Genomic DNA, 16350 nt, shown 5'->3' with positions numbered 1-16350 from the left:
TTTGCTTTATATTAGTACCTCATCTGCAAACGGACATTCAGCCACTTGAGTTCCTGGGTACTTCAACACCTGCATCTTCACCAGATGAGTTGTGGATAAGAGCGGAGGTTCCAAGATGCATTTTTATAACTTAAATTTTTTTTTTTTTTTTTTTTTTTTTTTTTTTACTGATTTTCATCTATGAGAAAAGCCACTTGTGGTGACACTATTGGGACAGTACTGAAACGCAATGAGTGCGTGTGAGAACAGTCATCTTTTAAAACACATGAAACAGAACAGAAAAACAAAACCCAACTCTCTAAAATTAGTAATGACAAGATCCCCGGGGGGTGGGGGGAGGAAAAAGAAAATGTACATCTCTATTGCATTTTGTCGTCATCCTGCTCATCATGTTCCATTTACACTGAAGCTAACCAGGTCCATTATAAAAAAACCAAGTAACTGTTAAATAAATAGATGCTGATGTTAGACGGAATTTCAGGGGGTGTTATAACTCATCATTTGTTCTGCTCTCTCCTCCAGCTTCTTGCTTCTGTGTTTTCCCAGGTTCTTCAAAACAAAGAAAAAACAAAGAGAGTCAGTCAGCCAGCCATGCAAATACACTTTTACTAGACACACAGCAGATGTGACTTGAACATTTCTGTACTAAAATTAAACTAAATCAGTAAACTCTTAACCTGCAGGGTGCCCACTCTCGGGTAGCAGGTACTAGATGCAAATATTGGAAGGTGACAATTACACACCAAAGACAATTCCTGGCACCCTTAGGTACGTAACGTGCTATGTACAATTACACTGGGGGTTAAAAACCGGTCTTTAACGAAGACGATTACAAGCAATCCCTCTACGAAGCCTTCATAGAAGTTTAACTTTTTACTGTTTATGGAATTTGCTTGATGTCTGGATTTTATTCAGCTGGACAAAGATTGGTTTCCTTGCAGGCTCTCATGAACTAAAATAGCTCTTCATTATTTAGCTTCCAAACACCTCAAGGTACAACTAGGATCTCCCCAACCCCTTACCACCACAATATAGCAGCTGTAAAGAGGCTGCTTGCTACTGGTTAGACTGTAAGCGTGTTCTTGCACCATTTAAAAACTGGGCCAAGTTTCACCTGACAGTGTCCCAAGCGCAGACCTCCCACATTTTGTTCCAGCTACCACCCACATTTTACAGGAAAATAATTGTAGCATCAGATCAGGCCCTTATTCCATCTTATCAAGCAAGCATTACGTGACCAAACGGTGGCCAGGACACAGCTGAGAGTACATAAGAGACTGTAACCCTGCAGCTGGGCTAATGCAAGTGCCCAGGGTTTTCAGTCAGCGACACCTGCTTTTGTGTGGGTCTGTGCTCCAAGTGTTATACTTAGCTCCCCTCTCTCAACTATTTTTCCAGGGCCGACAAAGTCATAACTGCAATTCCAGCCACAAACACTTATTGGTTGCTCGTCTGCAGGACTGCCACGTTACCAATTCACTTGCAGCAGCCAGAGGGCCCGTCACACTCACTGGCTTATTTGCATTTCACAGTCACTAGGGTTCTGGTCCTCACACAAACATACCTGTATCTGGTCCCAACTCGTCACCTGCTGCTTCTCTCTCGGATGTAGGAGGTTCTTTGACTGGACTAGCATCCTCTGGTTTACCTGCATCATGGGGGAACAGGAGACAGTGAAAAGTAAATCAGTCACAGCAGGTATTTCAAGCTCCAGATTTCCTTCAGCTCTACTACAGGAGATGAAACGAGAGCAACTTGCCAGCAGAGACTAAGTGGACCAACAGCAGCTCATCAGCAGATTACTAGTCAACTTGCAGAGTAGACCCGAGATGGCTAAAGGGTAAACCGAGGGCAGAGGTTCCTCTGTGGGAAACGCGAAGGCATGACAAGTAGCCACAACCATCAAGCAGAAAGAGGGAAGAGTCTGGCAGGGATCAGTGACAGCAGAAAGGACCGAGGGGCAGTTAGAATAAGGCAAGGCATTCAAACAGGTTAGCAGCCAGTGCAGAAGGATAGCCCAAGGATTGCAACCAAAGGGCTCTGAATTAGACCCATCTTAATAAAGGAGCCAGACCTTGCGCAGGGATGTCTGCCTGCAGCACAGCAGGGTGAGTGTCACAGGGATAAGGCACTTTGCCTTTGGTGGTTAAAACTAGGGGAGCTGCCAGCTACATTCTTAATGTTCCAAGTAGAATAACCGAGGCAGTCTGAACCCAGTCAGAGAATAGGAGCAGCCTCCAGGGAGGCTCACATATCCAGAGCAAGGTGGCACCTCTTCCACATGGAAGGCCTGGCCCGATGGCAAGTACTGGAGAATGAGTGGGTGCTGGAGAGACGCTACCTCCTGCACCCAGCCCTTCACTTAAAGGGTTCTACGCCCTGGCTTCCAGAGTACCAGGGGCGCATTAGGCTTCACCCATTTTTCCTGCAATCCCATGGAGAACCAATATTCCTTCCTGATGTGCTAAAGGCTTCACTGCTGGTCTCCTCAGCTCTGTGCAGACTACTCAAAAGTACGTTACAACCAACGGTGAAGGTAGAAGATGCCCACAGGGGTACGCACCACCCAAGTGCTCCTCTCACCTTCCCGTTTCTCCTCCTTGGGAGGGATGATCCTCTCACCCTCAGGGGGAGATGTGGAATTCTTGCCGGAGTCAGTTTTAGTGGCATTCTTTTCCTTCTTGGGTCTCGGTTTGGCAAACTTTGCCTTGTTCAGGAGGTACTGCACTTCTCTGTCCAAAGCACCGATCTTCAGCTCTATGTCCTTGGACAGCAAGACTGGCCGCTCCGTGGGAGGAAGTTTATTCTGTTCTGCCAGGGTCTCATTTTTCCAGATCTTCAGAAGAAAGCACAGTGTCACTACTTTCCCTTAAGCACACCACCACTTCTTGGTGCCGAGAAGCAGCGTTAAAATGGTCTCACCCACACCATTTGAACATGCTAACTGGCCACAGTCACCACTGCAACCTCTTGTACCTTTCTCCATCCTCTTTGCAACAAGGATCAAGAAATCCCAAGGCTCCCCTAAAAACTATTCACAGGCTAGTTACCGGGGAAGCACCAGCCCTCCCATACTGCATACAGATAAACATCTCCAAACAAACACCTCCAAACACTGCGTTTGTACAAAGCAAAAAGCTAGGGGCTGAGAAGCACAAGAAAGAAATGGTCTGCTGACATGAGTATGCGATAAGCCAATCGCTATCATGCCCAACACGTTCTACGCAACCAAGACCACCCTGGCCTTTTTCCTTACCGTTGTTTCATTAATAGCCTTCTCTAGGGTACTCAGCTCCACTTCTGTGAATATCTGATCAGGCTCAGGAATCATCCGGGCTCCCCTCAAAGACAAGAACAAAGCAGCATCTATTACTCTGGCCACGCAAGGCAGACATTCACATCAAGTGTCTGAAACATCTACAGAATTCATTGCACAAGCTGACCACTTTATCTGGACCTTACTGCACTTTATATATAACGTAACTGACACCCAGCGCCATCTCAGGGTACTGGGAATGGGATAAAGAATCCCCACCTCACATTCAGTGGTGATGAAAAGCTACCGGGTTGAAAGGGGAAACAAATGGCTCCAGGCATGATCATGACAGAGATAGGCATACTAGGAGATGGGAAGCTTAGGCTGGAGGAGCCAAGGGGTGTAGGGACAGTCCTGGCCCACCCAACAAGGTGCGTGCATTATAGGATGGACAAGGACTTCATCCTTGGTCCAAGGTGTGCAGTTCTGTTAGCACATCCTTTAAGCACCAGCCTTCAATCCTCTCCTTCTATGCTTTCAGCAGCTTGGGACCAGATTCCATTTGAGTGAGACAAACAAACAATCTCACTCTTACTTGAGAAAGATGCTGGAGTGGTTGAGCAGGCTCTCCAGGGCAGCCAGACGGTCTGGCCACTTCTTCCTTTCCTCCACACGAAAGAAAAGGCCCTTACAAAGTTTCTTCAGCTCTATAAGCTTTTCCTTCAGTTCCTGCAAGTGAAGCCAAGACAGGAACAAATCTCATCAGATATCTGAAGACATCCAGAAAAATCACAGAAGCCTGAACTGCAGGAGTCCTGCCTGCATACTCCACGGAATGCAAGAGCACTGTGTCAAACAGGAGCGACACGGACATTGTGCCTACAGAGAGAGCGGTGACCTGCTAGATTTAACATGACAGAAACAGCACTGGGAGAGCTAGTCCCAGTGCAACTCAGTGCTGGGCAAAATTAATACAACAGCTTCCAAGTGCCAGGACATCCCAAAAGCACATTAGTATCTCCGGATCAACTCTTGCTCTTCCAGACTGAGGGAACCTAGGTCTATTTCCCACACACTGCCACAATACCTTGGTTGTAGCCGCATACCCTTCCTCCTCCATCCAGTTGGAGGCTTCGCTTAGTTTTCTGGAGATTTCTTCTCTCTGCTCCTCTGTTGACACAAACTGATATTCCTCTTGGAAAAGCTTGTCCTGAGAAGACAAAGCAAAAGCGTCGTCTGTGAACTGCCGAGTAAAAGGAAAACACACAAAACTTTTGCATTTGCACTCTGGGTGCCGTACGCCAGCACTGCAAGGACTAGGATGCTCCCAGGTGCTATCAAGCAGGACACCCTAGTTCAGCCCCCAGTCTCGCTTCTAACTCAAGCCAGCAGTGGCAGGATGGGCCAACAGTAGGAGCAACTGCAGTGTGCACCTACCCCAGTGTTCTTATCTGACTGGTTTCTTCCCAGTGAGAGCACAACAGGGATAAGGCAAGGCAGGGAAGGAGCTTTACAAAGGCAAAGGTTTTTTGTTTTTTTAAGCACACAGACTAACTCCTGACATGATTCCTCCTACCTCAGCAGGCTCCGAACTCCACATAGGACTGGGCAAGTTAACACTGTTGGTGGAGAGAATCTCAGTCCTCCAAAGAGGTTTCCCCCACGCATCAGCAAATGCAGCTCTCTGCAGCTGGCTCAGCCCTGCCACCTGCAGCCATTCCCACCTGCTCTGCAGCCCATCTCACTCTTACCTGGGTCTCAAAGATGAAGGACTCCAAGCTATTGGCTGACTTCTCCCTCTCCTGCTTCTCCAAGTCTCTGATTGTCAGGTCCTGGAGTCTGAAATGTGATGAAGCCAGACATAAGCAAAAAGTGGCATCATCGTCCTTGTGCTGGTCATGTTCCCTGCGCTGCCAAGGACCGCAAAAGGGGGTGGCACCTCTCACATAGCCAGAGCCGGGGTAGATGCACAGACATTATGGGGGTCCAAATCCAGAGGACAGGACTGGTTTCTCTCAACTCCAGATCCGTGCCCCTCCCACCACCTGTGACATCAATAGCTTCCCTGACCTCAAGGGGAGGAAGGAGGACCCCTGTATGGAGGATGGGAGTAATTTAAATGCAGTCCTCAAGTGCAGTTTCATATGCAGCAGCAAGAACAACTGAAGTAATCTCTCTAACTGCCCTGGTCTGGGGCTTGAAGCCACAGAAGCTCCCTTGGATGACCCGAAGAGGACACGGGACAGCACCAAGCCAGCTCCAGAAATCAGTACTTATAAGCCCCTCAAGCCCCTCACTGCCACCCCAGTCCAGAGCTGGTTCTTCACTTGCCCCAGGAAAGGAGGAACGAGGACTTGCAACATCTAGCGTAAGCAGATACATCTGAGGCCAGGAGGTGCAAGCCTCTCTCTCTGGCCATCAGCTCATCTCACTGAGTCGCACACCATACAATTCATTACTTGCTCTGGCTCCCTAGTCCCAGGCCAGCCTGCTCCTATAGCTGTCCTTCCCTTTAGCCATGCTCCCGTCAAACTCACTTCTTTGCTGAGCTCTTCAGCTCATCCTCCAGAAGGTCAAGCACATCATTGACATCCAGTTCTATGTTTATCTCATCCACCAGCTTCTGCTTCTTGGGAGCTTTGGGTTTCTTTTCCTCCTCTAATTTAGTGGCTGCACCATCACTAGGACTTTTGGGTGACTCCTCCTCTTTCTTGGAGTCTTCCTTTTCTTTGGGATCCTGCATTGGAAAGAAGCAACTCCAAAGTATATAGGCACAAACATGCAGCACCCTCTACCTTGCCAGGTATGCTTTCAAAAGTGACAGCCAACAACCTAATGCAAACTATTGAAGGTCAAGGGTCCACAGACCATCTTTGTGTCCCTACACTTGCCGTGCAAACCTAGGGCCATTCAGTGCTTCAAACACTGATGCAAACCAGCCCTTAGAAGCCTTGTCTTTGTCACCAAAAAGGCTGTGCTTTTAAGTAAGGTTGTATTTTACCCTGAATTAACCAACTTCCCTCAAGTTTCCATTTTTATTCAGCCTGTTCTCTTGACAGCCAACAGACAAACAGGGGGAGGGAGGGAGAGATGGTGAGGGCCAGAATGAAGCCTGGGAAGGAGAGAGGAGATTGGCTGTGATTCTGAGCAGCAAAGGCAGAAAGCAATACTGACACCTGCAAAGGGATAGGCATCTTTGCCAAACACACACCAAGGGGCAGGAATTTTCCATCTCTCACAAACACCAAGAAAGAAGGCTGTTTCCCCTGCTGGGCCTCTGAGGGGCAAAGAAGCCAGGGACTGGTTCTCAAAGCTGTCAAGCGGGAAACAAGGCTGTGGTGCTGAGCCAGAGCACATGGGGCAGAACTGCTTACGCATGTGCAGATTCTAGCCCATACGTGTACCAGCTCAGAGGCACTATTCAACAAGTCTCCCTTTGCAAAGTCAGCTACTCACCTGATCCTTGGGCTTCTCCCCTTCCCCCTTCTCCTGCGCACTGGCCTCTGTACCGGCAGCCCTGGTTTTATCTTGTGTTGATGACTCTGGCGGTTGCTGCTTTTCTTCCCCTTGCTCCTTGCTGGCAGCCTCTGCTCCATTCTCCTGGCCCTGTTTCTCCTCCTTGGCTGTTTCCACCTGGTTCTCCTCATCCTCCTGGGGAACAGGGAGGAAGATGCAAAGTTTTTGTATGGAAACCTTATGTAGGCGCTTCAGAGTAGACTGGTCTTGAGGGAAGCACCAGCTGCCAAGTGGGGACCAGGCAGGGCAGAAGCTTTGGAGAAGTTCACCCACATCGGTATGGAATTGCCACCTATAGCTCGGTTCTCTGGCCTCACTAGGAGGGGGACAGAGCTTCCTACGGGCAACAAAGAGCCATCAGGCCCAGCAGCCTAGGCACCTGCAAGGACAACATGGGGTCTGAAAGTAACACGCCTGTCATAAAGATGCTTCTCCAGCATTACAGCAGGGGCTGCCAAGCAGCTGTGTTCAGCCCTAGACCCTGGGCTGGAGAGCAAGATGCAGGGATTACCATCAGGAGGTGACTGCTATGCATTTATTATACCTGTGGCATCCAGCTGACAGACATGAGCTCCTGCAGCAGGTGCTTTTAAACCTGACTTCCAAGAACCATTCCCTGCCTTGCCCCACATTTTACCACTGCCTCCTCTGGCTAGCACCTGTGCTACTTCCAGTCTCTTACCTGAACAGCCTCTGTCAGGTTCTCTCCTGTTTCCAAAGTCGGGCCCCCTCCTCCAAACAGACTGGAGATTGTGTTTCCAAGCTCTGGCGGAGAAGAAAGATCAGAAAGTCATGTCCGACTCAGCCGGGCAACCTTTGGTCTGCAAGGAGGGGGTGGTGCATCAGTCCAGTTCACCAACACTGCCAAACTGTCTCCTGGGCTTTAGAACTGATGGGCTGATTCTGCAAAGTGCCTCCCCAACCTCCACGGATACCACAAGGACAAGGTGTAGGGTAATGACTCCCACCCCTCCCTGCTAGCTGTCCTCAGTGCCACACCCGCTTGTTCGCAGAATGGGACCCTTGTTTCTGCTACAATGTAGTCTGGACTTTCCCTCTTCAAAACTGCAATGACCATTCCCACTTGTTATTGCCCTGGCTGCCCACCCAGACACCCTCACATTAGGCAAAACTCTCAGCGCCAGCTCCAGACTTAGTACAACAGGAAGCATCCAGTCAGTACAAAATATAGCCCCATGGCCAGGACAGAGAGTACTGAAGCACCAAGCAGGCAGGCAGGACTCCCACTCAAGACACAGCTAAAAGCTGCGTTTCCGCTTGCATTGGTGGCTCTGGCTGAGCAAATGCACCTCCCTCGTGCTACACACATGCTCCGCTCACCGTGGTACAACACTGAGAAATGCTTGGGTGCACACAGAACAGTACCAGCAGCGCTCGCTCAGGATCACAAGTTACTCTGCGGCTGCAAGTTGTCCCCAGCTCCCTAGGAACTCGGCCCTTCCAGGTAGGCGGGGATCCTAGTTACAGGGAAGCACCTGCCTGAATAGCAAGCGTGAGGGGTTCAATGCTTACTTGTTAAAGTTGACTCCTCCTCTGGCTTGTCCTCAACCACAGCCTCAAACACAGACTCCACCTGGGAGGGAAGACACAACAGTGGCCATGATCACAACAGAAACCTCCAGCAGCCCACACAGGGTTGGGCCCAGGGGCTTGAACAGCAGGCTGGTGCTCACCCGGTCAAGGCTGAGCACTCCGCTCTCATCCATGTTGAAGTGAGCTTTGATGCCTTTGGATTCGTAGTCCGAGTGCTTCTTGAAACTGTCCCCGACTCCTCTCAGCCGCACAGTGGTGAGATTCAGGGACCCAAAGATACTGGGAGAGGGGGGAGGGTGGAAAGAGAAACCGGGGCACCAGCAAGAAAAAGGAAAAAAGGCCCGCGCATTAACAGGCTGAGCTGAAGAGAGGATGGGGGGTGGCTGCCCACAGCTCCATACCAGCTCCCCCCACTCACTCCAGGGCCTTTGATGGCTGTACTCCATTTGCAGCCCCACACACCAGCCGCGTTAGCCAGAGTGTAGCCATGCCAGCATCTACAGTGTGGCACTTACTCCTTTATGCTCCCCTCTGACAGACGGGACCTGCTCCAACAGACCAGATAAAGCCAAGCACTTCTCCATGGTGTCCTGGGCTCAGTAAGCAAGCCAAGGAAGCAGGGACAGCCTGTAGAGGCAGCCCTTGCTGTGTGCTGGGGAAAGGGATCAAGTGCTCAGAATCTTCCCTCTATTCCCACGAGCAGCCGCAAAAGCTGGCAACAAATTCTCTCCCTGTCGCTCTCAGTTGTGACCGGGGGCTACTGGCTCTATGGGAAGAACAGAGCTCAGTCTCTAGGTAGAGGCTCCCCCTCTTAACATCCATCCAACCCTCAGTCTCTAATGAAGCATCCAGGCACAAGGGCTCAGAGCTGCAGCGCAAACGCTGTGCACTCCCTGGCATGCTCAAAATCAGGTCTGTCCTGCTGCTGTCGCAAAGACAGCAGCCATGCAGCTGCAGCTGAACTTCTCCAGCTGAGTCCGAGCAGCTGCTCGCCCATGCTCACCGTAGGTCATCCTGGCTCAGGAAAGACAGGTCCCCATAGTTAACGTAGAACTCAAAGTCATCCGTGTAGCGGTTGAATGTGATAACCTTGCGCTGTGGGTACGGGGCCATGCGCTGGAACAGGATCCGCTTGTTGTGCTTCAAGCTCTTGGACTTGTCCTCCTCCTCAACCTCCCGGGTGAACTCCACCTGCAGGACAGGCATGGGAAAGCATCAGATGCCAATGGCAACACTTCCCGTCATGACGTCTCCTACAAAGAGGGTTTAACATGTTTCTAAATACTGTGTCACTTGTTGTGTCCTTCTAGAGCACAAGGCCCCCTTCCTGCACGTGGTGCCCCTCTCCCTCTACAATGAAACCTCCACATTTTCTTATCCCCTCCCTGACGCACGAGGTTCCACGGCTCACCTGAAAACCCGTCCCTTGCTGCCCCATGACACCCCCCTCCCAGGAGAGGAGAGACCTGAGCTCACCTGGATGGGGAAAGTAGCTGCATCCCGTACTAGGAAGGGCTTGACCTTGAAGGCCTTGCTCAGAGTTGCTGCCTGGTAGACTGCACCCATCGCAGCTGCCTCATCAGCATTGATGTTCTTCCCCAGCTCTTCCCTGAAGCCAAGGGAAGAGAGATGTAAAACTTCTGCCACAGACACAAAGAGGAGGTTGGTGGGAGGTGGGGGCAGGCTGGCCCCCTGCTGCACACACTTACTTGCCCACAGCTTTCAGTAAAATCTCTTGCACTTTGGGGACACGGGTGGCGCCTCCCACCAGAATCACCTGTTCAATTTCGTCCTAGGAGTTTGGAAACAACCAGGCTGTGCTAAGAATGCACCTTTGGAAAAAACAAGTCTACTGCTTCTCTCTCCCCTTTCCCCACCCCTGCAGTGTCTACAGCACTCTGCAGTCATGCCATTTCCCACAGTTTCAAAGGGCAGGGGGCCCAATACCAATGTCGTTCCTGGGGTAGCTCCTACACAAGCTGGGCCTGAGAAAGTTATTGCTGTATAGGGACAGGTTACAGAGCACTCTCTAGGGCAGCACATTCAGCAACGAATCAAATCCAGACCAGGCTCCAGGTCAGAAGAGGCAGCCAGACAGGAAGAGGTGAAAGCCAAGGCTGTACGACTTTGACCCCAAAGGCCTTATGCTGCCTCCTCAAGACAGCCAGAAGTAACTCTGGAATATAAAGGCACCTCCAATGTGTGCATTACACTGGGACACAGCCACGATCAGGAACAGGCCCAGGCCCCACAGGGGCACCGAGATAGGGGTACTCCTCTACCTAGTCAGTTTGGAGGAAGTGCTGGAGCAGGGGACTGGGCCAATGTCAGAGATGTAGGAGAGGCTGGTCCTTGAGCCACTCAAGGCCTTCAAAAAGAAACAGCAACTCAAGCACGAGTCTTTGGTTTATGGGCAGCCAGTGCAGAGGGGGACCGCAAACAGCTGCTGAACTAAGCAGCAGACATCACCATCCTTGGGCCTCTCCTTTAGACAAGCAGGAGCCTGCAACTGCCAGCAGACCACACTCAAACGGTAGCACTTGTGAAGGAGCAGCCCCTCAATGCCAGGGACCACCACAGGACCTACCAGATTCATCTCTGCACTGCTCAGTGCCTGCAGCACCGGTCCAGGGACCCGCTGGAACAAATCAGAGCACAGGTCTTCAAAATCCTGCCTGGAAACCTTGGCCTTGAAGTCAACATCATCCAGGAGCCCCTCGACCTAGTCAGCAGGCCAGAAAGAAAAAAATTCAACACCCCGTGTTACCACCACCTTCTAACCCACGTCTTGTTTCAACTCCTGCTCAGGTGCTGAGGTTTCCCAATGCCACCGCTCATCGCAGGAATACAACCAATGCCATCCCATCTCTCTGTGGTGCAGTGCCTGGGACAGAATAGGTGTCCAATCCCATGCATTGGTTAGCCAGGCAGCAGCAGACCTCCCTCACCCCAACCAAGATCTAAGTTCTTAAAATACCAAGAACATGAACAGGATGTCACTAACCCAAGCTCCCACCCAACCCTACCGCCCCTCTGAGCCACTTTTATTGCATTTCCATTAACTCTGGCATCCCCCGAGCTGGGGCGGTGGCTTTCCATTGTCTTCACGCTGCAGAGGGAAAGAGCTCCTTCACCCTTGCCCTTCACGCAGGTCACCCCCATCCCAAGCAAGCAGAACATCATGCTGCAGATGGTGGTACCTGGGCCATGTGGTCAGCATTGGCACTCAGGATAGTCTTCAGGCGGTTAGCCTCCTTCAGCAGCTTGCCCATGGCCCGCAGGTTCTGCTGCACATCTTTTGAAGGTTGCTGCTGTTTGAAGAGCTTCACCAGGTAATCCCGGAGCCGAAGCTCCATCTCCAGCCCCCCCAGTGTGCGGTCAAATCTGGGAAAGAACAGGAACAAGGATTTAATCTTCCCGATTACATTTTGCTTTCACCTAGATTCAGTCAGTCAAGCAGGACAACAGGGATGAATGGCGGCCACAACACTCGGTTATGAGGCACTGCGAACAGAGAGCAAGTCTGCTCAGAAGACACATTATTTGAGCCAACAAGAGAAACTCCCCACCTCAGTCTGTGATCCGAAAAGCTTCCCTAATACAGTCAAGACCTACATTTCTAAAGATACTGAGCATTTTAAGAGTGAGAACTTACATTTCTAACTTGGAACTAGCAATTTGAAAGTCACCTTGGATGGACCTGAATGGAATCCACGCATCACGGAGAGGGCACAGACAAAGCCCCTAGCTTAGCAAAGGCTGAAAGGCCAGCTACAGACAATAAAGCTACTCAAACGAGTCTTGTAAGGAACAACGTACTGAAGGCTCTGCCACACCCCTGTCAGTTTTAGGGACCATCTGTGCAAGCAGAGGCCGCACATGTTACATGCAGGTCAGCCTCCCCCCACCAGACACTCTACTGCTCATCCCAATTTGTCCAGAGTCTCATGTTCCAATGCTCTCTCTACACCATTCTCTCTGCAGCACCAGAGCCCCAGGCATTGTTCTTACCCAACACCCCGGATCTGCAGTTGAGGCTGAGTCCCTGAGTCCTTGGTCTTCACTGTCTGATATGTCACTATGGTGCACACAGTGCTTCCAGCTCCCATATCATAAAACATTATATTCTGAAAAACAGAAGGCACAGAAGCTAAGACACCTCCTGGGCATACCCCACCCCTACCACGAACAGAAAGGAGAAGGAAGAAAGCCTGGCGTGCGACGGACACTGCCCACTCACTCCATGTGCTCCAGTCTATTGAGGGAGCGCAAGGTGGCCACTTTGGTCAAACATCAGATTGCAGCAAGTGCCACAAGGACAAGACACATTCACAAACCTAATTCTTTGTTTCACCCATGCTGCTAGTATATGAAATGTGAAAAGAACCCTTACTTTGTTCTCTGAGAATCCTCTGAATGTGAGGAAGCCCGCAGATTTTACAAACAGCTTCCCAGCCCCTTGAGAGAGAGGAACCAGGACAGCGCCTAGTTTTAAAGGTTGGGAAACAAGCTCCCAGTGTGACATGGCTCTATAGAGCCCTGAGATCCTAACTCCTAAGTGCCCCGCTCTTCCCCCTAAGGAATTTCCCCTTGCTTTGTACACCCCCCTGAAAGCACAACATTTATTAAGGAACTTGCTGTTTAGCCATACTAGTTCTGCCTACAGACAGATCAATGACCACGGCAGAAACAGAACTAACTACTAACTGCTCTTAACCAGCCAATCTGGCTGGCACCTCAAGTCTAGACATACCATCCATTCACTTCAGGGGAAGCAAGTGGCTTCACCAGCCCTCCCAAGCAGCACATACCTGTGCCGTGGCATTGATCTCCTTCCTCCTGAACACCCCATAGTTCAGTGCCACAGCAGTGTTATCATTGATCAGCTGCAAGACCTTCAAGTCTGCCATCTGAGCGGCATGGAGGACTGCCCTTCTCTCTGCCTGATTGAAGTAGGCTGGGACAGTGATCACTGCATCCTTGATGGGCTGTTCTGAAAGGCACGAAAGAGAAACAGTTTTGCATGGGAAGGGTCGGAGCTGGGAGTCCCTGTAACAGGGCTATTAACATGCACGTAGCTATGCAGACTCCACCAGAAGTCGCTGCTCCATGTTAAACACTATGCCCATGTCAACCCAGGCAGAGCTCCAGGGAAATCAGAGTTGTACCACAGATGAAATCAGTTAACTTGTTTCCATCTTAAACCAGTAAGACTTTAAAGATTCGCTCAAGACTACTACACACCACTGTCTTCCATCTCTCTAATGGTTACTAACAAACATTTCATGACACATCAGGCTTCAGAAATTAATCTGATCTTCAGGAATCCTGAAATCCCAGCCCTATGGATACTGAACCTCTTTTCTGAGGTAAAGCCCCTTGTGCAAATGTGGCTTGGGGCTGCTACCTGCATAGCGTGCACCCATTAACTGCCTGCCTATAGCAAAGCAGTTCAAACATACCCATTTAATTCACCTGCATTTCCAGTACTAATTGACCACATTCCTCAGTGTTTTCCTGCTCCACACTAAATAGACCCGGTTCTTCCAACCTTTCCTGATATCATGTTTTCTAAACTCTTAGTATTTTTGCTGCTCTCCTCTGGATTCCTTCCACTTCCCCCCCACATATTTCTAGAGGTGTGGTGCTAAAACTGGATGCAATAGTCCAGCTGAGTTTTCATCAGTGTTTAACAGCGATGCCTATCCACAAGAAACAAGGCCAGGGCCCCAAGCTCATTTCACACTGGCCAAACAGCTCCTGATTGCAACTCTTATTCTGTACTGACTGGCTTAATCTGGAGAAACATCCAACCTTCTCTGTACAAAGACCCCCTCCATCTCCATTTAACCTGTGTGACTTGAACTGAAACATGAATTGATGCTGGAAAAAGACTGAACACCACGCCTACCTGCGAATTCCTCTGCCAGACTACGTGAATAGTTCAAGATCATGCCCAATACTTCTTCTGGAGAATACTGCATTTCTCTGAAAGTACAAACAACGTCTCCAGTCAGGAGCCAATAACCCACATTCTGCTACAGAACAGGAGCTTTACAAAGCACCTGCCAATGAAGAATCGATCATTAGCACGACAACCCGGGAGATCGTGGAACTTGCCAAGTACAAAAGCGACTGAAGAGCTAACTGAAAAACGGATTTTTTTCCCAAAAGGATTGGTCTTGCCAGCAGTGAGAGTTGGCTGCTGACGTGCCAAAGGAGACACTTCCCCAGAAGCTCAAAAGGTAACAGCACAGCAACAAAAGCCTCTAGGTCTAGGTTTCTACAGCCACTTACTCTGACAGCTTGAAGATAGCAGTCTGTCTCCTCTCATCCTTCACCAGTTCATGTTCTGGGAACCGCAAACGGTACAGCGTCACCTGGGGGTTATCCATGTGCTTGCCCAGCAGGTCCTGGAAATACCTGAATGCTACCTTGGGGTTCTTTATGGACTGTGGAAAGACAGACACAAAGTCACCAGATAAACTAGGGCTCTTTGCTGCATCTCAGACAGCTTTGATGCTTTCATGTGACCCTCACCCAGGTACTTCTTACTGAGTGCATGCACTTGGGGAAGGGTGTTTGTTAGGGGAGCCAAAATTGTTGGAAAGCAGACGTGAAGTCACAGGTACTAAGCTTATCCACAGAAGAAAGGATAAAACAAGGCACAAGAGGTCTGACCAGGAAGCCTGTCACCAGGGAACGTGCAAACGGGGAAATGGGTTTTGCACGTGAGCATCTGTGTAACAACCAAAGCACCCATTTCAGGGACCAGAAGTCTTACCATTCCCAGTGCACTATCACCAAAAAGACGCTCATTTTCTCTCAGAGCCACAGTCACTGGTGTTTTCCTCCGTGATTCTCTAAGTAGGAAGTGGCAATCAAGAAAAACAGAAACAAAAAGCAAACAACATTTGATGCAGGTGAGCAGTCACTGCAAAGAGCCACCACAAAGGAGACGGCACATTTTTCATTCAGGACTGCAGGTGACTCCTTGACAGGCATTTCCCACGCACCAGCTGGAAGATCTGGGTTACTTGGATAGCCTGTTTCCCACTTTCTGAGTGCTGAAGGGGAAACCTCATTCCCCAAACCGAGACTGCTGAATTTGGGGTACAGGGAAGACAACCCACTCATCGCCTCTTCGACCTCCTGTAAGAGTGGGAAATGGGGAGCGTCTTTGCCATTCTGTCCCCCTCCTGCCCTCTTTGTCCATCACTTGGCGAGGTGATGCTCTTCTCTCGCTACAGCGCTGGCTGTTCTGCAGGACCAGCCCCTTGCAGCGCTGCTCGCATCAGCCTGGCAAAGCCGAGATCGGCCAAGGAGCTCTGGCTGCCTGTCTCCGTTTAAGCAAACCTCCCTGTTCTCTCCTAACACAAACAGCAGCAGGTCTGCAGCCCTGACACGACAAGTACGGAGAGAACGAGCCCCAGGCACAGCCTGCTCGTCCCAGGCACGCAGCAAGAGGACGCTTGGAGCTTACTTGTTCAGAACAATCTCCATGGGCACCCCGGGCTTTACAATTGCGATCTTCATGGACTCGCTACCGAGGTCCACCGACATCACCGCCAGGGAGTCTACAATGCAACGGGGCGGCTGTGAGCGACTCGCATGCCCGTAGCTTTGGCTCCGGCCAGCCAGCAAAGCCTCCCGGGCTGCTCCGGGCAAGGGCCCGACGTTGCCAAGCAGCCTCACCGACACGCGGAGCACCCCGAGCAAGGCGCTGCTCCCGGCACGCCGCTCAACCTGTCCCGTGCGAGTGGTGCCCCGCGGCGGAGCCAGGCCGGCTCTGCATCGGAGCATGCGCAGGCGGAGCAGCAGACGGGGCCGCCGAGCTCCCGGGCGAAGGGGAGCAGCCCGGCCGCCACCAATCCCGGGGCGCTCGGCACCGCCACGGCGCGGCAAGGAGGCCCCGGCATACCCGTCCATGCAATGGGCATAGCCCACAGCCAAGTCCCAGCCCCGCGGCCGGACGAGCCGGGCCGAAACGAGCGTCCCCCGGCCCCGGCCCCGGCCCCGCACGC

General features: G+C 50.9%; 1 protein-coding gene and 1 long non-coding RNA gene across 2 annotated transcripts in view; both read right to left on the bottom strand.

Moving 5' to 3' along the window:
- LOC109318093 overlaps positions 1–89 on the bottom strand; it is a 1076-nt gene extending 987 nt beyond the window's left edge. The window contains exon 1 of the long non-coding RNA XR_002103180.1: positions 19–89. This is a non-coding gene — a long non-coding RNA (uncharacterized LOC109318093). The remainder of the gene's footprint in view (positions 1–18) is intronic.
- A 96-nt stretch (positions 90–185) lies between these two features.
- On the bottom strand, positions 186–16255 carry HYOU1 (hypoxia up-regulated 1). Its single transcript, XM_019546919.1, has 23 exons — positions 15810–16255; positions 15111–15189; positions 14624–14778; positions 14238–14314; positions 13138–13319; positions 12338–12453; positions 11527–11710; positions 10914–11048; positions 10036–10118; positions 9803–9935; positions 9330–9517; positions 8467–8605; positions 8306–8366; positions 7455–7537; positions 6713–6907; positions 5794–5993; positions 5008–5095; positions 4344–4466; positions 3852–3985; positions 3257–3341; positions 2584–2836; positions 1565–1648; positions 186–549 (listed from the first exon to the last, which is right to left on the bottom strand). The coding sequence occupies exons 1-23, from the start codon at positions 16253–16255 to the stop codon at positions 488–490; spliced, it is 3285 nt and encodes a 1094-aa protein (XP_019402464.1). The 3' UTR covers positions 186–487.
- Positions 16256–16350: the final 95 nt, after the last annotated feature.

Source organism: Crocodylus porosus, unplaced genomic scaffold, assembly GCF_001723895.1.
Source record: "Crocodylus porosus isolate Cpor-Errol unplaced genomic scaffold, CroPor_comp1, whole genome shotgun sequence".
NCBI lineage: Eukaryota > Metazoa > Chordata > Crocodylia > Crocodylidae > Crocodylus > Crocodylus porosus.
This window is presented reverse-complemented; position numbering and strand designations above follow the sequence as displayed.

What these genes read in the sequence shown, in the direction of transcription:
- HYOU1 (XM_019546919.1), bottom strand. Translation starts at nt 16,255, where the DNA reads ATGGACGGGTATGCCGGGGCCTCCTTGCCGCGCCGTGGCGGTGCCGAG. An exon ending in GGAGGAGTCAACTTTAACAA is followed by an intron (nt 7,538 to 8,305) that starts GTAAGCATTGAA and finishes CTTCTCCGCCAG; the next exon opens with AGCTTGGAAACACAATCTCC. An exon ending in CAAGGAGGAGAAACGGGAAG is followed by an intron (nt 1,649 to 2,583) that starts GTGAGAGGAGCA and finishes CCCATGATGCAG; the next exon opens with GTAAACCAGAGGATGCTAGT.